Raw genomic sequence first — 25780 nt, forward strand, 5'->3', positions numbered from 1 at the left:
ATAGAAATCCATAATAATCTGATAAAATCCATATGAAATTGTAGAATCTATTAAATCATTTGAAATCTGTCACTTAAAAAAATTCATTAAAATCCTCTGAAATCTAAATTAACTACACACCCCTTAAATGTTTTAAATAAAACCATCTTATGTGAGGGATCATACAGTTAACAACGTAATGCATGTATATCAATAAAGGGCCACGAGTTTTTAGTCGCCCAGTCCGAAAAATTAAAATGAGGTCCTTTCCAGCACATTAACATTAAATATTTACATATTTTTAAAAATATATATGTACACTAACATATGTTAAAATACATTTGGGCCGTCCTGCATGGTCGACCTTTTCGCCCTTGTTCGGAAACAACAAAACAAATTTCTGGTCCGGCCAAACACAGTCCAATGACAGTAAAAAGCAAACGGAAAAAGGAAATCAACGGATTAAATCTCGCTTTTCTCAATGATACGGTCGATTTCAACGGACTAAAGCTCGTTATCAACGGTTAAATTCTAACACCGTTTCCCGCGGGAAAACTTTTTGGCGGGCGGGTGCGATCACCGAATTAACGTGCGCACGCACCCCATGCCAGCCAGAGAGACGGAGTGAAGGAAGAGAGAGAAAGTAGTTGGTTTGTTCTTAATCTCTCTCTCTCCCTCTCTCTCTGTCTGGCTGTCACACACACAGCAACCAACGGATTAATTGATTTAAAAAATATCCCACCGCCCATTATTTACCTTCCTAACCTCCGATTCTCTCTCTCTCCTCCCCCTTCTCTCTCCTCCCTTTCCCCTTCATAACACCGACTTCGGATACACTCTCTTCCTCTGTCTTCGTATCTCTCCCTCCTCTCGCCGTTCCTCCCAAAAGCCCTTGTAATCGCAGCAGCAGATCTCGCTTCATTTCCGGCACCTCCGTCGCGACAATGAGAGAGATCCTGCACATCCAGGGAGGCCAATGCGGCAACCAGATCGGCTCCAAGTTCTGGGAGGTCATTTGCGACGAGCACGGCGTTGACCCCACGGGAAGGTACCGAGGAGACGCCGGCTCCGATCTCCAGCTCGAGAGGATCAACGTCTACTACAATGAGGCCTCCGGCGGGAGGTACGTCCCCCGCGCCGTCCTCATGGATCTTGAGCCCGGTACCATGGACAGCATCCGATCCGGCCCCTTCGGCCAGATCTTCCGCCCTGACAACTTCGTCTTCGGCCAGTCCGGCGCCGGCAACAATTGGGCCAAGGGACATTATACCGAAGGTGCCGAGTTGATCGATTCCGTTCTCGATGTTGTTCGCAAGGAGGCAGAGAATTGTGATTGCCTTCAAGGTAAAATTTCTTTGAATTTCGACATGAATTATGAAATGAAAATGCTCCTCGATCGGATTTGAATTTCTGCTACATTGAATGTATTGATGCTTGAATGATTATTCAGTTGATTACTGTTTCTGTTGCTCTATGAGTTCGTCGTTAAAGATTTGATAATCCGATTTCGAAATGCTTCTGAATCGGAATTGATTTTCTGCGAGATTATAAACATTCATGCTTGAAGATTCAGTTGATTACCGTTTTCATTAGCGTTGTTAATTACATATTTAACAATAACTTCTTTGCAAAGTACGGTCGTCAGATCCTTCATCCAAAACTCTGATCTTGTCCTTTACTTTTTGTTTGGTTGTGGATCTGATATATTCATCGTCAGCTTTCCTAGCACCGCCATGTGGTTAACTGTACTACTACTTGCATATATATTATATATGCATATAATTTGTCTTTATATGGCTGATTTTGCTTGTGGTCCCCCTTGTTTTTTGTTCTTTAGTGGAGACGGATGAGGAATCTGTTTACTTTTTTTTTGCATGATTGTGATTTCCCAACAGTCAATATGTTACCACACCGACGTTGTGCTTGGTTTTTTGGATTGAGATTCGGATCTCTGTATTCTAAGTCCGCGGACCTCTGTATTCTAAGTCCGCGGACGGAGAGATTTGAGCCACTTAATTTCAATCATAAGGTTCTTATTAACCCATCCCACTAGCCCGATTCATAAAAACTAAAAAAAATTGAGCTCTCTTGAACAGTCCATATCTCTCGGTCCTTGGATTGCAGACACAAAGGTCCAGAGTAGATCTCATTCCGGTTGTTTTAGCAAATTAACTATTGCAATAAATCTGAGATGACAGTAAGAAAATTTTCAACCCTTTTCTGTAACATGCTTAATTGTTTGAGGATTAGTGATTTGTATTTACATGGGAACATTTAGCTTATATTCGTTTGGGTTATAGGGACTTATATCATTGATTTGTTATCGTGAGGATCTGTGGTTGTATGTTGGATCCTTGTTCGTATAAAATCTTTAAACCTCACTTGCCCATTTCCAGTTTTGTTTAATATGCTGATTGACATCGTCTTTTTTTATACGGGGCAGGTTTTCAGGTGTGCCACTCTCTTGGAGGAGGAACTGGTTCTGGAATGGGAACCCTTCTCATATCAAAGATCAGAGAGGAATACCCTGATAGGATGATGCTCACATTCTCCGTTTTCCCTTCACCGAAGGTCTCAGATACCGTTGTGGAACCATACAATGCCACTCTTTCGGTGCACCAGCTGGTTGAGAACGCCGATGAATGCATGGTTCTTGACAACGAGGCACTTTATGACATTTGCTTCAGGACCCTAAAGCTCAGCACCCCAAGCTGTGAGTGACAACCTAATTCTTTTGAATAATGTTGCAAGTAACACAACTAGTCTTATAGCACCCGGTTCTAGTTTTACTTAATTGTATATCTGTTTGCAGTTGGTGACCTGAACCATTTGATATCCGCAACCATGAGCGGTGTGACATGCTGCCTAAGGTTCCCTGGACAGTTGAATTCAGACCTCCGGAAGCTGGCCGTGAATCTCATTCCATTTCCACGTCTTCACTTCTTCATGGTTGGGTTTGCCCCTCTCACCTCTCGTGGATCCCAGCAGTACATCTCCCTTACCGTGCCGGAGCTGACTCAGCAAATGTGGGATGCCAAGAACATGATGTGCGCTGCTGACCCTCGCCATGGACGTTACCTGACAGCCTCAGCTATGTTCAGGGGGAAGATGAGCACCAAAGAGGTGGACGAACAGATGATCAATGTGCAGAACAAGAACTCGTCCTACTTCGTTGAGTGGATCCCTCACAATGTGAAGTCAAGCGTGTGCGATATTCCTCCCAAGGGTTTGAAAATGGCATCTACCTTTGTTGGTAACTCTACATCAATCCAGGAGATGTTCAGGAGAGTGAGCGAGCAGTTCACAGCCATGTTCCGGCGCAAGGCCTTTTTGCATTGGTACACCGGTGAAGGCATGGACGAGATGGAGTTCACCGAAGCAGAGAGCAACATGAATGATTTGGTTGCCGAGTACCAGCAATACCAAGATGCAACCGTGGAGGATGAGGGCGAGTACGAGGAGGAAGGTGCAGAAGAGAATTACGAGGACTAGAACATGCCGGCAATCACAAATCAGGACCGGAAGAAAGGTTTGACATGGAAGGGGGCGTCCCTTATTGCTTGCTTGTGTACTTACATGGTAAAATCTTCGTTTTTGCTTTTATCATTTTTTTTGTATTTGCTTGTGGATTATTGTCTCGGCTAATCACGCAAGATTATCACCTTGCTGGATTAAGTTACAATTAGTAAATCATCTTGTAAGACGATGTTGTGTGATTGTTCTTTTCCAAGTATGGAATAAAATGTCATTTTTGCCAATCCTTGATTATTTTTTCCAAATTGCGTTATTTTTAAAACTCGATTTTGATTTTATTTTGTTCGGAAAACTATAAAATTGCCACGCCGTCAAGTTCGATATTTGCTCCACTTTGACGGGATGCAAGATTGATAGTGTTGATGCACAAAATCAGCGAAGACTTTGGTACAACAGAAAGTGTCAGGTTTTGTGACCTTCGCTTGGTTGCTTGGTTGCTTCAGTCACTAGTGAGGATAAGTACGTAAATGAATAGAGACAGAGAAACAAACACAGGATGTACGTGGTTCACCCAGATTGGCTACGTCCACGGAGTAGAGGAGTTCTTATTAGTAGTGAAGGGCTTACACAAGTACAAAGGATCAAGCTCTCAATTTAGTGAGTTCTTGTGAATGATTTAACACAAAATGGCATTAGGCAATATTGTGGGGGAATGACCCCTATTTATAGAAAAACTTGTAGCTTTGTCACATTGACATGTGTCATGTTGTGATTGGTTCTTGATGTCGACACGTGCTGCGCTCTGATTGGCTTCTAATCTTGACACGTGTCGAGTAGTGATTGGCCTCCCGGTCGGAGGGGAACTCTTCTGGGTCCTTGACAGTATAGCGTTGGCCGGTGCTCGGTAGTTTCGGGATTGGTCAAGTATGGTACAAACAGTGCTCCCCTAAGTTCCCGAGTGAGGGAAACTCCTCGGTTGGGGACTTGCAAGATCCAATCCCTTGAGTAATCACGAAACTTCTAAGTACCGAAGTGTGGTCTGATCTTCATCTGCCCTTCTCTGGAAGTACCTTTCCTCCATCCGGGAATGGTGTATTTAGCTAATGTTGACGCACAAGGTAATGTATCAATTTCACTTGAAGCTTAGTTGTAGTTTCGAGCTTAGTCAAGTGTGATACAAACCCTATAGTAGGAGTCCCCCAAGTCGCCGAGCTAGGAGATCTGCCGAAAGAGGTGACAGACAAGGTAAGCAGTCAAACTTCCAAGTAAGCAACCCAGGATCAGAGGTTTGACTTCGGCTTCCGGTTGATTGTTCTCCTTCTCCTTGTCTCTCATTCAATTGCCAGGATAAGGAGAAGCAAATGGATAAGAGATGATATGAGATACTTTTGCTTTTGAAGAAGTAACTTTCCACAGGCTTATTCTTGAACTGTGCTGGAGGGTTTTCTGGTGCCCTTCAGAGTATAAGGCCGACTCAAAAATTTGAGGGTCAAAACAAGTCCATCAAATCTAGAGTATGTTCGACCTTGATGATATGGGATACTTTTGCTGTTGACGGAATAATGAATGTGGTATGGAAAGGTGTCGTGCTGTAGTGATCTGTTTCAGCTCACCGTTGAACCTTCTGCTTCAATCTTTTGCATGGCAGAAGTGGTGTGCAACCTTTGCATTTAAATGGTCCTTCAGAACATTCCTTCATAGTGACTCATCCACGCTTGGCAGCTTCAGTGTAAAGAGCCAATATCTGATCAACTGTCATGAGGTATTTGCCGGTGGAATTCGTGACCTTGACAGCAGTTAAGGATGAGTACTCGAGAGCAATGCTAAGTAAGCAACCAGGCAAAGGCTCCAGGCAGTCAGTTCCAAATTGGAGGTTTGATTTCAGGTTCCGACTGACTGCTCTCTTTCTCCTTGTCCTGCAGGTGTGGACAAGGACAAAGACAAAGACAGGGAGAAAGCATGATATGGGATACTCTTGCTTTCGACCCTGATGATATGAGATACTCTTGTTCTTGGTGTGGCTTATTTGCTGAGGCATTATCGGGGGGAAATAAAGCTGAGTATTTCGAGAGGTTATGTTGAGGGTGCCTTTTCGAATGCGAGAAAGGGTTGAGCATTTTTGCAGGTTTTTCTGTCCGTTGAGGAGGGAGGTCAATGTATATAGGGATTTCCTAATAACAAGTAGTAATGCTATTCCTTTACCCTTCTTGGTCACAGCAATGTAGTGGGAGCTGCCAGCTTCACGTGTTTTAATTTTGTCAGAGCACTTTGAAAAAGTGGTATGTGGTATCTGGAAAGCTGATATTACGTGTGGAGATTACAGACAAGCTTTATCTAAGGAAATCTGGCTCTCGAAGTTCTGAGAGTTGTGCCTCTTCGGTTTTCGAACAAGCAATCCCGTCGAGGATCTGACTCTCGAGATTCGGAAAGCGGTGCTACTCCGGTTTTTGAGAAAGTAATTATGTTGGGAGTCTTTTCTCGAATGTGAGTAAAGGTTGGTCGTTCTTGCCAACCTGTCTTGCCACAAAACACGGAGGTCGACACACATAGGGACTTTCCAGTTGTCAAGCAGTGGTGCTGTTCCTTTACCCTTATGGGTAATAGTAGGGTAGCTGGCACTTCGAAATTCTCGTGCCTAAACTTTGTCAGAGATCTTTGACAAAGTTATATGTGGTACCCGAGGAGTTGATGGTGCATATGGAGAGCGGTGATTGATCAGTAAGATTCACGTGCTTTCTACTTCACCAGAAATCTTCGACAGATTGCCCGTAATTTCCGCAAAGCTGATTGTGCATGTGACAGGTGCTGACGAGGCTGCAAAAGCAGGTGCTTCTTCGATTTCTGAGATCGGCCCTCGTGGTCTCTGAGCAGCCCAGCTTTTGAGAAAGCATTCGCCTCTTCGATTTCTGAGATCGGCCCTCGTGGTCTCTGAGCAGCCCAGCTTTTGAGAAAGCAAACGCCTCTTCGATTTCTGAAGCTCCGTCGAGTGCAGATTTTTATAGAGGCTGACATTAAGTTCCACAGCACACTTGAATCTCTACCAGTAGAAGCTCATTTCTTGCACTTCTAAGATCTTGATTTGTTTGACCTCTTCCTTCTTCAACACATTTGAAAATGTCTGGACCCTCCGACCGTCGTTTTGACTTGAACCTTGGAGAAGAGACAGCCACGCCTTCTCCAGACAACATATGGCGCCCATCCTTCATATCCCCTACTGGTCCCCTTACCGTTGGGGATTCTGTGATGAAGAATGATATGACCGCTGCAGTGGTGGCCAGGAACCTTCTCACTCCCAAAGATAACAGACTACTTTCCAAACGGTCTGATGAGTTGGCTGTTAAGGACTCTCTGGCTCTTAGTGTTCAGTGTGCAGGTTCTGTGTCTAATATGGCCCAACGCCTATTTGCTAGAACCCGCCAAGTTGAATCATTGGCTGCTGAAGTGATGAGTCTCAAACAGGAGATTAGAGGGCTCAAGCATGAGAATAAGCAGTTGCACCGGCTCGCCCATGACTATGCTACAAACATGAAGAGGAAGCTTGACCAGATGAAGGAATCTGATGGTAAGGTTTTACTTGATCATCAGCGGTTTGTGGGTTTGTTCCAAAGGCATTTATTGCCTTCGTCCTCTGGGGCTGTACCTGGTAATGAAGCTTCAAATGATGAACCTCCAATGCCTCCTCCTTCTGGGGTTTTGTCAAGTACTGAGGCTCCGGATAACCACCCTCCGGTGCTTTCTCTTTCTGGGGCTCTACCGACTGCTGAGACTTCCCCTAAGCAACCTTTGTGAAGGCTCCCTTTTGTTTGTTTATTTTGACTCATGTATATGTACATATTTGTGGCTTATCGAAAATATTAATAAATAAGCTTTGCTTCATTTCAACATATTGTGTTAAATACACCAAAGCCTTCTTCATAAAGTTCTTTGAATTTTTGCTTTTGTTGAAACCTGTATTGTTGAAGCTTTGTGAGTGAAGCATGTAGTTTGAGGTAGTGTTCCCTTAATTTCCCGAGTGAGGAAAACTTCTCGGTTGGAGACTTGAAAAATCCAAGTCACTGAGTAGTCACGAACTTTTGAGTACCAAGGCGTAGTAGCATATGGTGGGAGTCCCCCAAGTCTCTAGTCGAGGGAGTTGACGAATGAGGTGTCTTGCTAATAGTCCATGTCGTAAGTACCAAAACTTCATTCTTTTGTTTTCTAAGTGGTAGCCCCGGACTTTTTCTTCATAGATTTTGTTTATGAAGGTTGCTAGGCCCGAATAAGTGGAATTGCAGAAGGTGTAACCGTTGGTGCATTAACATCATAATGGAAGCATCACAATGATGGAAGCATCACAATGATGAAAGCATCATAATGATGAAAACACCATAATGATGAAACATCATAATGATGTTTCTTTGGTGGAATTGTTTTTCATTTCCCCTAACAACCGGAATTGTTTTTCAACATAACACCATCATCTGTAGGTCGAATCACAAAGTTGTCTTCATGAAAGTTGTTCGTTAATTCCTTAACTACAACATATCCAAATTGGAGAGCCATCGGAGCAGTACAACTCCAGAAATCCAGGTATGATGAGTGACTGTTTATCATTTGTCTGTCAACCCGTCAGATTTGTTGTGAGCTTTGAAACTCTATTTTCTCTTGCTCAGATCAGCATGCTTTCTTCATTGAAGTTGTTCCTCAGCTTGTGAACTACAACATATCCAAATTTGAGATCCCTCGGAGCTGTATAACTCAAGAAACTCAGGTATGATGAATGACTGGTTATTATTTTTCTGTCAACCCGTCAGATTTGTTGTGAGCTTCGAAACTCCATTTTCTCTTGTTCAGATCGGTATGCTTTCTTCATTGAAGTTGTTCCTCAGCTTGTGAACTACAACATATCCAAATTTGAGATCCCTCGGAGCTGTATAACTCAAGAAACTCAGGTATGATGAATGACTGGTTATTATTTTTCTGTCAACCCGTCAGATTTGTTGTGAGCTTCGAAACTCCATTTTCTCTTGTTCAGATCGGTATGCTTTCTTCATTGAAGTTGTTCCTCAGCTTGTGAACTACAACATATCCAAATTTGAGATCCCTCGGAGCTGTGTAACTCAAGAAATTCAGGTATGATGAATGACTGGTTATTATTTGTCTGTCAACCCGTCAGATTTGTTGTGAGCTTCGAAACTCCATTTTCTCTTGTTCAGATCGGTATGCTTTCTTCATTGAAGTTGTTCCTCATCGACTCTTTCATAACATATCAAAAATTCAGGATGAACTAACGGTTAAATATTTCCAGATCTTCGAAACATCACAACAGCTTCGAAATCTGCAAGAAGCCGACTATCATGTTTGGAGCTTCAACACTTTAATTTCCGTCGCTCAAACAGAAATGGTTCCTTCTTGAAAGTTGTTCATATGCTCAAGAACTATAGGGTGTCCAAAATTCAGCTCCATTGGAGAAGAGCAGAGGTTGCAGAAATTTGATAGATGAAAGGAGGCGGAAGAGGGAGAGAGAGAAAAAGTCTCTTGGGTTGGATTTCTATTTTGGAGCAGATTCCAATTTTTGTAGCACCTTCATTATTGATGAATTGCTTGTACTTTTGTCCATTATGAAATTTGGGACTTTGGCTTGTTGTTGGATCTATTATAATATGTTTGGGAACATATATAAGTGAATAAATAAGAAGGAAAATTTTGGGCCCTTGTGGGTGTAAAACAAAAAATGTTTATGTTTACCCAAGTGTTTTTGTACAAGTTCAAGGGCATCTTGGGTTTTGTGAACAAAATTTGTTTATTTGGAGCAAGGTTTTGTGTTGAAGCTTTGTAGGTGAAGCTTTGGTGTTGAAGCTTTCTAGGTGAAGCTTTGATGGTGAAGCTTTGTAGATGAAGCTTTGTAGATGAAGCTTTCTAGGTGAAGCTTTGATGGTGAAGCTTTGTAGATGAAGCTTTCTAGGTGAAGCTTTGATGGTGAAGCTTTGATGGTGAAAGTATGTAGAGGGAGCTTTCTAGGTGAAGATTTTTTAGGTGAAGCTTTGTAGGTGAAGCTTTTTTAAGTGAAGCTTTTCGGGTGAAGTTTTTTTTTTGGGTGAAGCTTTGTGGGTGAAGCTTTTTAGGTGAAGCTTTGTGGGTGAAGCTTTGGAGGTGAAGCTTTTCGGGTGAAGCTTGTTGGGTGAAGCTTTTTAGGTGAAGCTTTGTGGGTGAAGCTTTTTAGGTGAAGCTTTGTGGGTGAAGCTTTGGAGGTGAAGCTTTTCGGGTGAAGCTTTTTGGGTGAAGCTTTTTAGGTGAAGCTTTGTGGGTGAAGCTTTGGAGGTGAAGCTTTTCGGGTGAAGCTTTTTGGATGAAGCTGTTTTTTTTTTTTTTTTTTTTTTTTTTTTTTTTTTTTTTTTTGGCGCTTGACACGGTCTTCATTTGCTTGTTTTGTAGTGACTGTGGAAGACGGATTGCTTTCTGATTGAGAAGGGTTCTGGCATCGCTTGCTATGAATGTAAAAGAGTGAGGGCTGAGTTGGCTAAATTACCTCTTTATTGAATTCATTGCCAAATGGCCTTCATTACATAGGATGCCGAACGGCTATAGCTCAACACTTGTACATCGTGAGTCTATTTGTAGTAGTACTTCAAGTGATCAGCGTTCCATGGATGGCCAAGGGTCTTGCCATCAGAGCTTCTAAGTGTGTAAGAGCCAGGGTGACTGATGCCAATGACTTCATACGGTCCATCCCAGTTTGGACTAAGTGTGCCTTCACTCGGGACTCTGTCGCAGAGTAATCTTTTCTTTAAGACCCAGTCTCCTATTTTGAAAGAACGAGGCTTGACCCTAGAGTCATAATAGTTGGAGATGCGCTGCTTGTAGGCGACATTCCTCAAGTGAGCTTGGTTTCTGTGTTCCTCGACTAAATCCAAGTTGAGGGTGAGTTGTTTGTCATTTTCACTTTGAATGTAGTTCTGGACTCGGAATGTTGCTTGCTCGAGCTCAACAGGGACAACCGCCTCTGTGCCAAAGGCAAGTGAGAATGGAGTTTCTCCTGTTGAAGTCCGATATGAAGTGCGATATGACCAAAGAACTTGGGGTACAAATTCTGGCCAACAGCCTTTAGCTTTGTCCAAGCTGGTTTTCAAAGTGCGCTTGATTATTTTGTTGATGGCCTCAACTTGTCCATTAGACTGGGGATGAGCTGGAGAGGCAAATCATAAGTTGATGTTGAACTTAGAGCAGAACAACCTGAACTTCTTGTTGTCAAACTGTCGCCCATTGTCAGTGACTATCGCATTGGGAATGCCGAATCTACAAAGGATGTTCTTCCACACGAAGTCTTCTATCTTTGCCTCAGTAATGGTTGCCAAGGGTTCTACTTCGGCCCACTTTGTGAAGTAGTCCACTGCAACGACTGCGTAACAGACTTTGCCCTTCCCTGCCGGCATTGGGCCGATCAAATCAAGTCCCCACTGGGCGAAGGGCCAAGGGCTGATCATAGGAGTAAGAGGCTCTGGAGGGGAATGAGGAATAGTTGCATATCGTTGACATTTGTCACATGAGCGGGATACTTTGATGGCATCCTGGTGGAGTGTTGGCCAGTAATATCCTTGGCGAAAAGTCTTGTGTGCTAGGGACCGAGATCCAGCATGATCTCCACAGACTCCCTCATGTATTTCTCGAAGGACGATTTCCGCCTCGGCAGGCGTAAGACACCTTAAGTATGGCAGGCTAAAACCTCGCTATTGTGGCGATACCCTTGACGCGGGTTTGACCCACTGCATTGACTGCCTGGGGGCGAGCGCTATTGTGGCGATACCCTTGGTTATCGGGATAGTGTCCCTTACTCTTTTTACTGAAAGGAGAGTGGTGAGGATGGAAATCCTTCCTCTTGCCTTGAAATTGATATGTCTGTTGATTCGGTGAAGCATTATGCAAGGCATGGGGAGGTGCCACTGCTGTTTGGAAAGTCGAGGTCTTCTCATTTAGGTGAGTCTGGCTTCCACCTCCCACTTGTTGATAAAGGATGGTTGTAGGGGGTTTCTCCTGATATGTCTTTGCCTCGGCGGAGGCATGGTTATAAGCCTGCGCCATCACCTCAGAGTAAGTCTTCCAAGTATTGGCATTGATCATGTATTTAAAGAAACAATCATGTTGGCCTGCCGTGAAGGCTTTGAGAGCAGTCTTGTCGTCTGCCTCGGCACACCGGGAGTATTCATGGCTGAAGCGGCCAACATACATACGTAATGACTCGTCTGGCTTCTGGCGGATAGTGTACAAGTCATCTGCAGAGTGCAAGCGATCGGTTTGGAAAATGTGTTGGGAAACAAATAGTTTCCTCAATTCCTCAAATGAGTCTACCGTCTCAGGTGTAAGACGACAATACCAATTTAGAGCTCCACTAGAGAGGGTGGAGGGGAAGAGAAGACATCGCTCTTCGTCGGTGTGCATCCGGTATGCCATGGTGGATTCAAAGAGGTTAAGGTGCTCAATCGGGTCCTCTTTTCCAGTATAAAGTTGCAAGCCAAGCTTTTGCTTTGTCTTTGCTTGAAGGGGGGTGTTGAGGATCCTCCTTGTAAGAGGGCCAGGCCTGGGTTGGTTCCAGTCAGGTATTTCAGCCTGACGTTCAGCCTTCAACTTGTTTACTTCCTCAAGAAGTTGTAGGACAAGGGGGTCCTGAGCGGAGTTATGTGTCACTGGAGCTTTCCTTCGTAAATCTCCATCTCCTCTTGGAATTAGGAAGGTTTGATCAAGGGCATGTGATTTTTCCCTGACTCGCTGTACTGGCTTCCAGGGTATGTCTGTCGGAACACCTCTGAGTCCCCTGTACCCTCATGTCTCTCTAGGACTTGTTGCCCCTTCCCCAAATTGGTGGCCGGCTTGGGCCGTGGCAGGGGACCGAGTCTCTCAGAAATCCTTGGGTCATTAATCTTTGAGCTTATATGGATGGAATTCTCTCGACATTGCTTCAGGAAATCCCGACAATCGCGAAAGACGGCTTTCGATCCTTCTGCCCCTTCAGCAAAGAGGTGTCTCCCTCCACTTCTCATGGTTCGGGTCGAAGCAACTGGGTTAAGAGAAGCCTCATGTTGATTATCAAGTCGAAGGATAATCTGTTCCCTATCAGGGATATCTATGTCGAATGCATGTGACCCTCCATGTTGGAGGGCACCCAGTTGATGGTTGACTTCCACGGGGGCAACAAGCTCGCGTGTCTGAGCTTGCCTAGCTTCGTGGAGTGTCTCGAAGAGCTTCTCATATTGCTCCTGGAGGACCTCATTCCTCATTGCTATCTTGTTGTTCTGAGGTTCCAACTCATCGACTTTAGCTTGAAGAAGAACTCGTTTTCCTTCCTTCTTTCGTTGTTTCGCACTATGTGCAAGGGGGGTGTCATTCTGTGTGCTGTGGCTTCCTTCGCTTCCCATGCTGGAGAGGGATGCCTGATCAAAAGAAAGTGTACGAATGATAGAAACCAGCTTGACACAGCTGATAGAAACAGTCACTCATCATACCTGGATTTCTGGAGTTGTACTGCTCCGATGGCTCTCCAATTTGGATATGTTGTAGTTCACAAGCTGAGGAACAACTTCAATGAAGAAAGCATGCTGATCTGAGCAAGAGAAAATAGAGTTTCAAAGCTCACAACTAATCTGACGGGTTGACAGACAAATGATAAACAGTCACTCATCATACCTGGATTTCTGGAGTTGTACTGCTCCGATGGCTCTCCAATTTGGATATGTTGTAGTTCACAAGCTGAGGAACAACTTCAATGAAGAAAGCATGCTGATCTGAGCAAGAGAAAATAGAGTTTCAAAGCTCACAACAAATCTGACGGGTTGACAGACAAATGATAAACAGTCACTCATCATACCTGGATTTCTATCATTCGACACTCATCAAAAGAATGTGACCCTCCACGTTGTTCCAAGACTTCCGGTTTTGTGCATCAACAGATAGAAATGGGTATAATTATTTTCTTAACATTGATTGGTGATTTGTATGAAAGCTCAAACAACTAAATTTGGGTTGAAAAACTTCCCAGCAGTTGGGGAAAAAAATGTGGATTGCGAAACAAGTATCGATCTAAAATCCAAATCTCTCCCTATTACTTGTAGCCACTACTTCTAACCTTGCATAGTAGTGCCAAAGATGAAGGGAGTGGATCAAACATAGTCATATCAAGTGGACTTGTTTTCAGATTCCACCCGATCGCCAAACAGAAAATCGTCGTATTTGGCGATCAGGGAGAATCAGAAAAAATGTAGACTGAAGAAAAAAAATTTCCAATTACGTAAAATACATGAAATGCTGATTAAATTTGAAAAAAAAAATTAAAAAACCAAACAAAAAAGGAAAAAAGAGGAAAGGAAGGAAGGAAAACATAGAAGATGATAGATGCATCAGAGTCATGGAAGTATGAGGTGCAACATCTCTTGCACCAATAAAATTGCAAGCTTCTCATCCCAATTAATATTTCTTTTCACTTGCATCAATATTTGTAGAACTTAGCTTGGCTGTTAAAAAATCAACAGCAGCTCCTGCTCCTCACCAATAACAGATAGACATGTGTTCAAGTAATCAATTTTTTAATCACAAATTGGATACATGTCCATCTGCAATGGATGAGGAGCAGAAACTGCTACTGACTTTTTCAGCAGACAAGTTCTGTCCATATTTATATGTAAGGAGAGAGAGTGTGAAAGAGACGGGAATTAAAATAGTATTTGATTCGGCATATTTCTCAGCGCAAGGAAAAGGCAGGTGAAGCCTTCTTATCTCAAAAGGGTAACTTCTTATTTTTTAGTACATTTATATTTTTACATTGAGAGAAGGAAGAGTTTGGTTAAGCTAGTCTAATTTGGTATCGAATTTGCTATCCACGAGATTCAAATCTAATATCTCTCACTTTTAAATGAAGAAAAATATCACCAAATAGTAGTACTCAGCAGCGTGATATCTATTACTTATATAAGAACGCAACTAGGGTTTCATTTCCTCCTCCGTCATCTACGGCCGAGATTCTCTTGCCAACTTAGAATTCCCATTGGGTCTATATTCTAGTTGGGCCTTTGTTTTTTTATGTAGAAACAGTTGAATGTATGTATAGGGAAATTTTGTTAAAATTTAGAATCATCTTGATTACCTTTAACACTATAATCTATAAATAAATTTTGTAACTCAAATAGTTAAAAGTATTAACACATTAATGCCTTGATATCTACGCGCACAACAGAGAAAGGGCTCAAAGTAACGTGTTCGTTGTTTCTCGTTGTGCTAAACGAACTTTCCTTTCTCAAAATATTTAGCCACATGTACATATTTCGTTACACACGAAAATAGTTATTGAACGAAATCCAAATTAACAATATATCAATCAAACATCGACACAATTGTAATTCCTAGACCAAAATAATTGGTCTATGACAATGTTAATATATGGAATTGTAGGTACAATATATCTACGTACTAAGTCTCACCTTAATAATTGCTAAAACCTCATCAAACCTTTGGTTTGGCTAAAATATTACACCCCAAATAAAGTAATTAAATTATTAGGGGCAAAAAATTAAAAAAATTAAAAAAAACATTAGCCAATGCCATGTCATCTGGAGTGGAAGCGAGATTTCTTGACCCTACAGATTTCGAGCCTCTTCTGCCTTGCCTCAGCAGCCCTTTTCCTAATCATATCCTTGTTAACCAAGCCAAGATCAAACGGCTGGGAGGAGTTCAACACGATTGAATCCTTAAAACAGAGGTTAACGTGACCCCCTCGCGGGCCCACATTGAACTCTCTCCTTTGATTTTTGGCCGTTTGATCCATGATCAGCTGCTGCAGTTGATGTTGATAAAAAATCACACTAGGAGGAGAGGGAATTTGCATTTGCATTGGCATTGGATGTTGGTAAGGCTCTTGATTTGGGGCCGCTTGAGGTGGAGTCACAAGCGTGAGTTGGGTCAGTTGGCTTAATTGCATGGTTGGTTCCGGGCTTGGGTCCGTATCCAAACGCTGCTCCTCTTCCGGTTTATGGCCAAGTCTCATTAGCTGTTTAAAAAATAAAAAAACAAAAAAAGGGTAAGCCAATTAAAACACGAGAAAAATATTTTTTAAGCGAAACAAAAATATACCTCCTCTTTCCTTGCTTTCAACTCCAAATTAAGACCATCCATCTTGTCAAAGAAACGCTTCACATTCTCAAGCTCCTGCTCAAATTATCAAAAATCGAAATCAAATAAATAAATTGAAAAAGGAAAAAGGATAATTTGGCTGAATTTTAGAAAAAGACAGAGAAATTGCTGCAAAAGACCAAAAAATAATTTAAAGTAAAATACTCACTTGATTCCGCAATTTTTTCTTCGAAGTCAATTCGTCCACAATTGTAATCCATTCCTCTGTTTTCTGCAGAATCAATAAGAACCAAAATATATCAGAAAACAGTGAAAAATAGTAAATAAATCAAAAATATTTAATCCGTAAATTGGAAAAAGAAGGAAAGAGATCGAACCCAGTTGCCAGAATTGCCAGAAAATCAAAACCCATATCACAGAAAATTAAATTACAAAAATTTTATGGAAAAACAAGAATTTATTTTATTTTTGGAGTTTGAACAGAGAAAAAAAGTCGTACCCTTTTTTGACCAAGGAGTTTACTTCTCAAGTGGTCAGGCTGCTTCTCATCAGATTCACTGGGCTCGAAGCGCAGCGGCGTATCGGGGCTGGAAGTCTCCTCCTTGACAGCATTAGGGACGGGGGGAGCCGGCGGAGCCTTGGCCGCCAAAGGCCGAGGAGCCAGAGAAGCCCAGAGTGGCAGTGAAGACAAAAAATCAGGTCCAATCAGACGATGCAGAGTGGAAGCGCCGCCGTCGTTCTTCAGAGCGAGTGCAGATCTCTTTCCCTTGCATCCCCAGACGAGCGCGAGCGGAATCGGAAGCGGAGTTTCGAATTCGGAGATCATGTGGGGAAGATGAATCAGGATTTTCGCCACCTCTATCTCGGCGTCGCTGGCGTTCGGAAAACAGGGGAAGAGTAGAAGCCTCTGTTCCATTGTTAGTGTTTCTCTCTGTTCCATTGCTTTCACTTTCTCTCTCTACAATTGAAGATTTCGCAGCAATATTGCAGTCTTTGCGGCCAAAAGCACATATATATGAGCGCGACGCAGGGCGGACGACGGCGGAGGCGTTGAGAGAGTTGAGAGAGAGAAAGCAGAGAGAGTGAGTTGCTTGGAGGAGGACGGGGCTTTTTTCTTCTGTGTTTATGGGACGCGAGAGGAATAAAAATCCTTGAGGAGGTAGGAGAGTGCGACACGTGTCGAATAGATGGAGATTGAGGCCGAGCCCCTAGGGTTTATAGTCTTTGTATTTTTTTATTACTTTTTTAATGAGAGTGAGTTTTCCTTAAATCCTTTTCGCTTTTTGATTTTTCTTACTTTCTGTTTTTCGGGTCATTATTTGGGTAAGAAGGAATATGCAAGAAAATTCCTAGCCATACTAGGGCCAATTGAGGGTAAAATGTCTTGTGTTCGACAATTGGATTATGTGTCCGTGCGGCCAAATACACAAAATTAATATCTTCTATTTTTACATTATTTTAGCCTACACAGTCTTATCTTTCAAGTCGATGCTACTGTCGTAGAAAATGTTCTCCAATTGTGGGAGAAAAAATAAGGGTGATGTTATCTACACATTCATTTTTACTTTTCACACACACCTCTCAAAATTGACCGTTAGATCAAATGAATTAAAGATGATCAAATAACATAAGTTAACAGGGGTGTGTGTGAGGCAAAAAAAGTGTGCGTAACACCATCCATAAATAAACTTGAAACCAATTTTGTTTGCCTTCCTTCATGCAAAGCGTCCCTGTGACTCACCAAAACATATTATAAATCAAACAAAAAGAAGTTTTAATTAGTGATACGTTTATGGAAAATGATTTTCACACTTTTCCGCCTATTTTTGTCCCTTGATTTACCATTAATTTATTCATCTCGTAGGTAAAAATAAGAGAGGGTAAGAGGATAAAGAGCATTCGTACGTTAATAAACACACCAAAATTTGTACTTGTATTTATGAAAAGAAACAGGGATTTTATACAAAGGGATTCTTATTTTTTGGAAAAAATGAGGATTAGGTGTGGGGTCTACTACTCCACATCGGATTTCAACGATCGGAACCGTCTGTTTTGTAAGTTTCGACTCTCGATTCATAGATCATCCTTGCAAAAATTAAATTCAATCCGAAACCATTTGCCTATTTAATTATCAAGATCAAATTTCATTATTTCTTATATAACAAAGTATTCGTTTATTTCTTTGAACCCAATTAGATATCTTAAATATTTCCGATTTAACTAATATTTTGTAAGAATGATCTATGAGGTTCAATTTCAAAAATGGATGATTCAGATCGTTAAAGTTCAATATAGTATGGATCCCGCAACTAATTTTCATTTTTATAAAAAAATGAGAATCTCTTCCCTTAAATGTTTCAGAAAATCATAATGACGACCAAGGTAGCTGACCCATTAACTCTTGACCATGGTATGAAAATTAAGTTAATTAAACATAAAAAATAAAATTTAAGAAAATCCTGTTAATTGGACTTAATTCTCTGGATTCCGTTACTTCCGGACCAAGGAAAAACAAAATCAGAAACAACGACGTAAAGTGCATATCATAAAATCCACCTTCCTGATTCTCCCTAATAATCTCTAGGACTTTACTTTTGTAGCAGATAAACAATTTTAACTAAGAAAACCCTAGTAAAAATCCAAACAGTACAAGATAAACCATCGATTAATCTTTGTTAAAACGTCGCTACAATCCGATTAATGAAAAGTTAATTACATCCGAATGCCGAATAATAAGGTAGCAGAACAAATGCCCCAAGGCTGTGATTGATTAATGACAAACAAATAGCACAACTAAGCTGCTTGCTTCTTCTTCTTTACCATTCTGGCCACAAAGTCATCATCAGAGTCTCCCTCTGAGCTGCTGTCTTCCGTCTTCTGCTTCTTCGACTGGTTTGTTGCGCTTTTGGAGACTGGTGTTGGCTTCTTCTTATTTGAGGGCGCTGCGGGTGATGGTGTGTTCTTCTTAACAGTAACTGACTTTGTGCTCTTCTTAACAGTAACTGACTTTGTGCTCGTCTTAACAGTAACTGACTTTGTGCTCGTCTTTACAGAAGATACGGATTTCGTTGGAGAAGTGAGCTTTTGCAGTTGACTCTTCTTCTGCTTCTTCTCAAACACTTTCTCTGCCTCCACTTTGGGTAGCAAACCATATTCCATCATCCTGAATTCACATTGAAAACTTGAAATCCATGCTTTTACAGAAGCAATCTAGGTTTAATTATACTTGGTCGGTTTCTAGTTTCAACTGCTAGAGTTGTAGCATTGCAAATAATAAAAAAGGGCGAGAGAACGAGGCTCTCGCCATTGCAGGATCTGGGAGGATTTAAACATTCTTGGTCTTATCCCCAGTTTGGGGAGAAGCTGCCCAAGGACTTTGAATTAGAAAATGTGAAGGACATGAGGGAGGAGAGTCGTATTTAGAGGCAAGGGAGGATTGGGTTGATGGTTAGGATCATTCTACATGACCCAATGGCCAAGATTTTCCATTACGAATCCATCCTTCTGGTTGCAAAGAACCAACTTAACTAGTCTGCAACCTATAGGTTGCAAACAAGCAAAACTGGTATGAAAACCATGAATCTGTTATGTCCTTTACAAGCATAAAAGCAAAGCATAATTCAAAGTACGACCACCACTCAGACATCAACCGAACAGGCAGGTTTCAAACTGTAAATTGCAAGCTATAACTAACCTAATGCCCTAAATGCAGCGTGCACCAAAGTAAACATTTCCCGATTTCCATACACGTTAAACAACAAGAACAAGGTTGAATAGTAGGTATCCAAACTTCTCTCAATTTTATTCGTAAACTAGGTGCAGCACGATGTAATTCATTGATTTGTAATTCAAGTTCACCGAATTGGGGACTTAAACATGCTTTCGGATACCCCAAAGCCAGCGCTTCGGTGCAAGCAGCATAGCGGTAACTAGATAACTCGCTACTCACAATAAAACACACTCCGAAACAAATTCTATTGCCTGAATGCAATGAGAAGCATAAGGCAGCTCAAATAGTATGCAGTAAACTCAGCAGTAGTTGTTTAAGCAAAACCAATTATCGGAACAAATGGGATAGCAAAGACTCACCAGAACTGCGCCATTTCGCTACTCGGAATTTGCTGGTGAAGCGACTCGTAGAATTGCCTAAGTGGGTCCTTCTGAACTCCAAAGTACAACGAAACAATCACCCAAAGAATTCCAAAGCAACATTCCAAATCCGAATTAAAGTAACAAGAGAAAAAAAGGCAGTGTTAGTGAACCTTCTCGGGAGGGTCCTTCCTCTGACCAGGCAAATCATACACCTTCTTCTCCCTCTTCTTCTTCTCCTCCGTCGCAGGCTCAGACGCCTTCCTCTTCTTCCCCTTCTTCTCCTCCTCCTCCTCCTCCTCCATTTTCTTCACCTTGCTGTTCTTGATTTCCTTCATCCAAATAACCCGCATTCGTCAGTAAAACAGTAAAACTCAGTACCTTCTCACAAACAAAACCCAAATTTGAAAAAAACAAACAAAGCAAGAACCTTTTGGGGCTTTGAATTCGAACCCTTTCTCGGCTTCGAACCCAATTCCTCGTCGCTACCGCCGCCGTTCTCCTCCTTCATCACTCTGGCTTCTTGTTTAGGCTTCGCCTTCGCGGCCTTATCCCAATCTTCCATCTTGTCCTCCTTCTTCACCTTAGCGGCTTCTCTGCCCGTAGATTTCGCCGTTCCATTCGCATTGCCACTGCTTTTCGTGGGTTGCTTCTTCTTGCGCTCCAACGCAATCGAACCCAAGCTCCTCTCATCGTCGTCATCTTCTTCCGCTTCCACCTCCCTCCGCGGCTTCGCGGGCTTCTCGTCCTTCGGCGGCATCTCTCAAAATTTTCAGCGTGTGAGAAATTCGCAGGCGAAAGATGGAAACAAAAAGGGTTTTTGGAAGAAAAATAGCAGGAAACAAATCGGAGGGAGTAAAAAGCGAGGGTGTGAAATTCGATATTCAAAACAGGGAAAATTGCCCTCCCTTTTTTGGGTTTCGCGGTTTGAAACGTTTCGGGATGCATCTGAAGCCCTAATGCAATAACGGGCCGCGCTATTCAGGAAGCCCAACTTAAGCCAGCCCTAATTAAGCCCAACAACTTAAGTCCAACAAGACCCAATAGGTCCATATTTCGCCGTATCCGGTTTTTGTTTGGGGGAATGAGCGTGTTTTTATGTGTTTATGAGCATAAGTATTTCTTATATATAGTTTCTCGTAATATAATTGCTTAAAAGCATTTATTTGAAGTATATATAGTCACTCCTCTTATATTATCCTGTTTAATTATCTTGATTTTTTCGTTTGATTTTTTAATTTGATGGTCAGAAATAAAAGGTAATGGGTGAGAGGTTAAAAGAAAAGGTGAAAATCAACTCCATTACACGTTCAATTTTATTAAAAATATCAAGTGTCTATTGAATATACACTTTGAAGTGCTTTCTTAAAAGAAAAAAAAAACATTTCATATATATTTTTCAAAAAAAAAAATTATGAGTCATAAGCACTTTCAAAGTTTTTTTCTCAAATGCAATCAGAAGTCCTTTCAAGTGTCCTAAGCCATGTTTGGTTGTCGTAAAACAATCTCAAACACGTCATAAAAACTTAATAAAAAATTTAATCACATATAACATAGCAGATACAGCACATCCAACCCTTCCCTGATCGTGAAGATTTGCAATCAACCAAGAAGCATATATTCTTCTTTCCCTGTTTTATGTGCTTATTATATTTTATTTTTTTGGAAAATTTAACATTTTAGTATCAAATTCTCTCTGACTCGAGATACTTTTTTAATGTGTCTGGAACACGGACATATACGCTAAATGTCATTATACAAGTAGAGAGACACTTGAAAAATAAAATTCTCTTCACTTGTATAATAATGTATGACTTACATATCTGTGTTCCGAGCACATTTATCTCTTATCCGACTCGGTGGGCATGTCAAAGTATCCAAAAGGAATAGATACAAAGATTGGTGGGAGATAAGAATCTGCAACCTGAGAATTTATGCCAAAGGCACAAAGGCAACACTACTGCACTGCAAACCTCCCATATCAGACCCCACCTTAAAACCCTAGCAATTTCAAATCATGAAAAACATAAAGGGATCCTCTCCGGATCTCTTCCTTCTAATCCACTAAGTTAGGGGATCCATACTGTTGAAATTTGATCCAACGGCTAAAGTTATTATAACTTTAAAAATTAACCCCTGTGTTATAGCCGTTTGATTAAATTTTAACGGTACGGATCTTCGAACTTAGTGGATTAGAAAGAAGGGATATGGAGAAGATTCATTTCTTAAAAAACTAGCTTACTTGGGGAAAAGTTAACCTCCATTTCCCATGGTACTTTTGTATCCTCTTACTGTCTAACCTTGGAATGCCACGTGACATCCCGAACCAATGATACAATGTCACGTGGAGGAGCTAAAATACGTTGCCCGAAAGGTGCTACAGTGACATGGGTATATATAATACCATCTTCATCCTTCATCTCACTCAAAAAAACCAAGGAAAAAAAAAACACTAGCAAGAGAGAGATGGGTTGGTTTTTGAGTGAGAGAAAAGGAAGGAAGGGATGGATGGAGGAGACCCTAGCCTCCGTCTCCGCGCCGCCGTCGTCTCTAGTGATGCTAGTCGGCATAGTGGTTGCGTTACTAATATTTTCATCTTACACCAGCTACAAGGCGCAGATGGAGAGAACTAAGTTCGGGTTCAATATATTTGTCTTGTTTCTGCCCTTGTTGTTGACCATTGTCGCTTACTGTTTGATCACATACGGGAACTTTCGGGTGAGGACGAAGGCGGCGGTGGCTGATAAGGCAGCTGAAGGTGGAGGAGCATCCCCTTGGGGCGTGGCCTTGTTTCTGGGGCTGTTGCTCGTTTTGGTGTCCTATCAGTCTTCTGTGCAGTCCAAGTGGTGGCCTCACTATTGGGGTACTTATTAGTTAATGAAAACAACTACTTCATCATCATGATGTAACAATTAATGATGTTCGTGGTGTTGTTTTACCCTGGAATTGTAGTTCATGATCCTGCTGTGTTATTAGTTAAGAATGAATTAGTTGTGTGGATAGTTTGGAAATATGCTCGTGAGTAGAGGTGACAAATCAATCATTTGGTTGTTAACGGACACCCGTTAAAGACCCGTTTAATTTGATATCACTATAATATATAGTTGAGATTGGTGATGGTGATAATGGTACAAGGTGAAATCAAATTAAATTGATTTTAATGGGTACCCATCAACAATCCAGTTTGTAAAAAGTTCTTATACTTAAAAAGACTCTTTTTCAACAGCTTAACATGCCAAAATTTTATTGAAAATCCAAATCCACTAAAGAAGCAAGCGCTTTATGGCCAAAATGCAACTCTTAATTTCTTTTGCATTTGGAGAAGCTGGAAGTGGTGCAGCAGCCCCTTCTTTAGAAAGGGCTTTTACGATCCAAAAGCAGCTTTTAGTTTTTTCTGCGTAACGTAGTAGAAGTGCTTTTAGAGGCAATTACAAATAGGCCTTGAGAATAAAAATGCTATAAAGGAAAAAATAGATAAGTCTACTAAGAATCAAATTCCCGCTGATAAAAAAGAAAAAAAAAATTGTCAAAATTTACAGGATATATGTGTAAGATAACACCACATAGAAGCCTAGGATCATTTTACAGGCCAAAAGCTAAAACTGTTAAGATGCTTGACAGATCCAATCATATATCTTACTACTTGTTAGAATTGACACATAATTTACACAAAAGCAATGAACTCTAGGAGAACACAAGACAAGCTAAAACTGAACAACTCCACATGAAATACAGTGTGACAATCGTCGTTAGGAAAACGCAGTTGGATTATCTTACACCGGGTGATGATGCATTCTTCAACTTGGGTACTTTAAATCTGGATGAGAACAACTTTGGAGTCTCGGTAATGGTTATAACATCATCTGCGTTTCTCTTTGTACTGCCGATCCCCTGATCAACCAGAAAACAGAAGATCAAATATTGTAGTTTTAGCATTTGGTGCTACAAAATAGCAGAGAGAAATAAATAAGAACACATCTGATTCGAACTCATTAAAATCGGAAGTACCTTTTTGGTGTCCTTTGAAGGATGAGGACGTTGTGCAGCCGACGAATCTTTCTTCACAGTTACATTAACACTACTCTTGCCTCTAGTTCTTGTTGTACACCGGTTCAAAACAGGAGTAGACGAAGTACTTGTGGAATTTCTTAATGTTTCCAACTCCTTCGAAAGTTTCGAAATTTCCTCCTTGAACTTGTTTGAATCAACCTCCATCTTTGCAACTTTACTTATTAATATTCCAATCTTGTCATCCTTTCCATTACTTGAGGACTGTAACTGCTCCATACTGGCAAGAAGAGTTTGAATCTTTGCATTCGCCTGCTCGAGTTCAGAATTCTTGCTATTCAGTTTAGTTTTGTAATCATTTTCCATAAGGTCGTACTGATGCCATGCAAAGCTCTTTTCGGAAGCAAGCTTATCACATTGCTGCTTTAAGGTGGTATTTTTGTTGGAGTGTAGGTCAAACCATGCTTTGAAACCTTCTAACTCACTGTCTGAGTATTCTGTAAGTACAAAAATATCAAAAATAATATCACAAAACAGCCCGAATTCCCACCCACATACAACAAGTACCCCATCATCTAAAAGAGACCCTTGCTAATTTGCTAACATGGGATATTTTGACGGAAATATCATCGAAATTAAGACAAATTGCTACCATCATTTGTATCGGACATATGATTAACTCAAATTGCTACTCAATGAACATGTTGAAATTGGGTTGGATTCGGGCGGGTTATAAATAAAAAAAAACCGATTGTTCAGGTTTAAGGTCGGGTTGGACATGGGCGAGTTTGGATTGGCCCAACCCAAATACATTGACAGGAAAAAAGACAGATTAACTCAAATTGCTACTCAAAACAAACCTAATACATTGACAGGAAAAAAGCCAGATTAACTCAAATTGCTACTCAAATCGACATGGAACGCTATAAACATTCTAAACCCAAGTTTTCTTGTGTTTCGAAAACAGAATTCTAACGAAATCAAACACAATCTACAGAAAATCATGCTTATAAAGTAACAATATTTTTTGCATATATGAAAAAAAATACTCACCTAACTTGAGTTTCGCGATATAAGCCTCTTGTTGCTTCATACTAAGAGCCCACCCTAACTTAGCCGCCTCAACGGAGCCTTCCATTTCTTTCAATTCCAAGTCCACCTTCATCTACACACAAATTCACAAGAAACCCACAGAAATTTTCAATTCCAAACCCCCAAAATAAAATTCGTATGTCAATACACGAAACCCTAATTTTACGAAATTGAAAAATTGGGGAAAATACCAGGCGGATTTGATCTCCCAAGAGATGAAACGCGGAGATCCACTTCTCTTCTTGCACTCTGACGTGATCTTTGAAGACTTTTCTGTCGCCGGCCATCGTCTCGAGGTTCGATTGCTGAGACCGCAGCATCTGTACCAGCGCGTTGAAGATGTTCTGCCAGTTCCGGCGCTGAGAGGCGGAGTCCGGAAGCTCTTTGGTGCCCATTTGGGAAGAGAAATTGCAGAAGAAGAAGAAAAAGATCGGATCTTTGGAGAGCGAAGTTTTGGAGGAGAAGAAGAAGACCGTTGGAGAGAGCACTACAGAGTGTTAAGAGTTGCGAGTTGTCAATGAGGGAGCTTTCAATCTCAACGGTCGGGAAATATAAAAAAGGGTATCGTGTTTTGAAAGCGAAGCGGTCTATCAAATGAGATGAGGGGGTGAGTTGGATTGGGCTGGGCTGGGCTGGGCAGAAATCGGGCCGTTAATCAAGTAATGAGTCAGTTAGAAATTGATTTTTTTTTTAAATGTATCTTGATGAGGAGTGCAAAATGATTTTTTTGAAATGGATATCGAGTATCTCTTGGAGTATCCTAGAGTTATAGTTGTTGAGTGGTGAGCACTACTATAAATCTTCAGTAACTCTTGATTGTCGATATTGACTGAACTGTCTTGGTTGTCAACAGACATCAATCGATTAAGGTGAGAACATGAATTTAGCACTCAATGAAAATATCAATTGTTGAAACCAAATTTCCGCACCATCGTAAATGGTTAAAATGTGCAAATCTAACCACCTACAAACAAGCCCAAACAACCGTAATAGTAAGGATGCGGACTTTTAATTTAGAAATACTTTTTTGTAGTTGGAAGAAATA

At 41.2% G+C, this 25780-nt stretch overlaps 5 protein-coding genes and 1 long non-coding RNA gene across 6 annotated transcripts; 3 read left to right on the plus strand and 3 right to left on the minus strand.

Annotated features, from left to right (window-relative positions):
* The first annotated feature begins 294 nt into the window (after window positions 1-294).
* Window positions 295-3737, plus strand: LOC103440256 (tubulin beta-6 chain). The gene is made up of 3 exons (XM_008378922.4): window positions 295-1323; window positions 2423-2692; window positions 2792-3737. Exons 1-3 carry the CDS (start codon window positions 924-926, stop codon window positions 3469-3471), a joined length of 1350 nt encoding a protein of 449 aa, XP_008377144.3. The 5' UTR covers window positions 295-923; the 3' UTR covers window positions 3472-3737.
* A 4689-nt stretch (window positions 3738-8426) lies between these two features.
* LOC139198404 (uncharacterized) lies at window positions 8427-9145 on the plus strand. The gene is made up of 2 exons (XR_011583864.1): window positions 8427-8565; window positions 8741-9145. It is a non-coding gene; the product is annotated as an uncharacterized lncRNA (long non-coding RNA).
* A 5671-nt stretch (window positions 9146-14816) lies between these two features.
* On the minus strand, window positions 14817-16664 carry LOC103440332 (uncharacterized). The gene is made up of 4 exons (XM_008379006.4): window positions 16046-16664; window positions 15755-15817; window positions 15547-15621; window positions 14817-15463 (listed from the first exon to the last, which is right to left on the minus strand). Exons 1-4 carry the CDS (start codon window positions 16484-16486, stop codon window positions 15023-15025), a joined length of 1020 nt encoding a protein of 339 aa, XP_008377228.4. The 5' UTR covers window positions 16487-16664; the 3' UTR covers window positions 14817-15022.
* Window positions 16665-18193: 1529 nt separating this feature from the next.
* On the minus strand, window positions 18194-20539 carry LOC103440255 (uncharacterized). The gene is made up of 4 exons (XM_008378921.4): window positions 20066-20539; window positions 19809-19967; window positions 19636-19706; window positions 18194-18709 (listed from the first exon to the last, which is right to left on the minus strand). Exons 1-4 carry the CDS (start codon window positions 20393-20395, stop codon window positions 18340-18342), a joined length of 930 nt encoding a protein of 309 aa, XP_008377143.3. The 5' UTR covers window positions 20396-20539; the 3' UTR covers window positions 18194-18339.
* Window positions 20540-22101: 1562 nt separating this feature from the next.
* LOC103440331 (uncharacterized) lies at window positions 22102-22661 on the plus strand. Its single transcript, XM_008379005.3, has 2 exons — window positions 22102-22498; window positions 22588-22661. Exons 1-2 carry the CDS (start codon window positions 22102-22104, stop codon window positions 22659-22661), a joined length of 471 nt encoding a protein of 156 aa, XP_008377227.3.
* A 449-nt stretch (window positions 22662-23110) lies between these two features.
* LOC103440254 (uncharacterized) lies at window positions 23111-25298 on the minus strand. The gene is made up of 4 exons (XM_070826770.1): window positions 24927-25298; window positions 24697-24808; window positions 23644-24140; window positions 23111-23526 (listed from the first exon to the last, which is right to left on the minus strand). The coding sequence occupies exons 1-4, from the start codon at window positions 25128-25130 to the stop codon at window positions 23404-23406; spliced, it is 936 nt and encodes a 311-aa protein (XP_070682871.1). The 5' UTR covers window positions 25131-25298; the 3' UTR covers window positions 23111-23403.
* Window positions 25299-25780: the final 482 nt, after the last annotated feature.

Source organism: Malus domestica, chromosome 08, assembly GCF_042453785.1.
Source record: "Malus domestica chromosome 08, GDT2T_hap1".
Classification (NCBI taxonomy): domain Eukaryota; kingdom Viridiplantae; phylum Streptophyta; class Magnoliopsida; order Rosales; family Rosaceae; genus Malus; species Malus domestica.

Excerpts from the sequence above, each read along its gene's own strand:
- LOC103440256 (XM_008378922.4), top strand. The coding sequence starts at position 924 with ATGAGAGAGATCCTGCACATCCAGGGAGGCCAATGCGGCAACCAGATC. Across the intron at positions 1,324-2,422 it reads GAATTGTGATTGCCTTCAAG|GTTTTCAGGTGTGCCACTCT; the intron begins GTAAAATTTCTT and ends TATACGGGGCAG. Across the intron at positions 2,693-2,791 it reads AAAGCTCAGCACCCCAAGCT|TTGGTGACCTGAACCATTTG; the intron begins GTGAGTGACAAC and ends ATCTGTTTGCAG.
- LOC103440332 (XM_008379006.4), bottom strand. The coding sequence starts at position 16,486 with ATGGAACAGAGAGAAACACTAACAATGGAACAGAGGCTTCTACTCTTC. Across the intron at positions 15,818-16,045 it reads AACTCCTTGGTCAAAAAAGG|AAAACAGAGGAATGGATTAC; the intron begins GTACGACTTTTT and ends TTGATTCTGCAG. Across the intron at positions 15,464-15,546 it reads TGAAAGCAAGGAAAGAGGAG|CTAATGAGACTTGGCCATAA; the intron begins GTATATTTTTGT and ends TTTTTTAAACAG.
- LOC103440255 (XM_008378921.4), bottom strand. The coding sequence starts at position 20,395 with ATGCCGCCGAAGGACGAGAAGCCCGCGAAGCCGCGGAGGGAGGTGGAA. Across the intron at positions 19,968-20,065 it reads CGAATTCAAAGCCCCAAAAG|GAAATCAAGAACAGCAAGGT; the intron begins GTTCTTGCTTTG and ends ATTTGGATGAAG. Across the intron at positions 18,710-19,635 it reads AGCGAAATGGCGCAGTTCTG|GATGATGGAATATGGTTTGC; the intron begins GTGAGTCTTTGC and ends ATGTGAATTCAG.
- LOC103440331 (XM_008379005.3), top strand. The coding sequence starts at position 22,102 with ATGGGTTGGTTTTTGAGTGAGAGAAAAGGAAGGAAGGGATGGATGGAG. Across the intron at positions 22,499-22,587 it reads GTGGTGGCCTCACTATTGGG|TTCATGATCCTGCTGTGTTA; the intron begins GTACTTATTAGT and ends CTGGAATTGTAG.
- LOC103440254 (XM_070826770.1), bottom strand. The coding sequence starts at position 25,130 with ATGGGCACCAAAGAGCTTCCGGACTCCGCCTCTCAGCGCCGGAACTGG. Across the intron at positions 24,809-24,926 it reads TGGGAGATCAAATCCGCCTG|ATGAAGGTGGACTTGGAATT; the intron begins GTATTTTCCCCA and ends ATTTGTGTGTAG. Across the intron at positions 23,527-23,643 it reads CTTCAAAGGACACCAAAAAG|GGGATCGGCAGTACAAAGAG; the intron begins GTACTTCCGATT and ends CTGGTTGATCAG.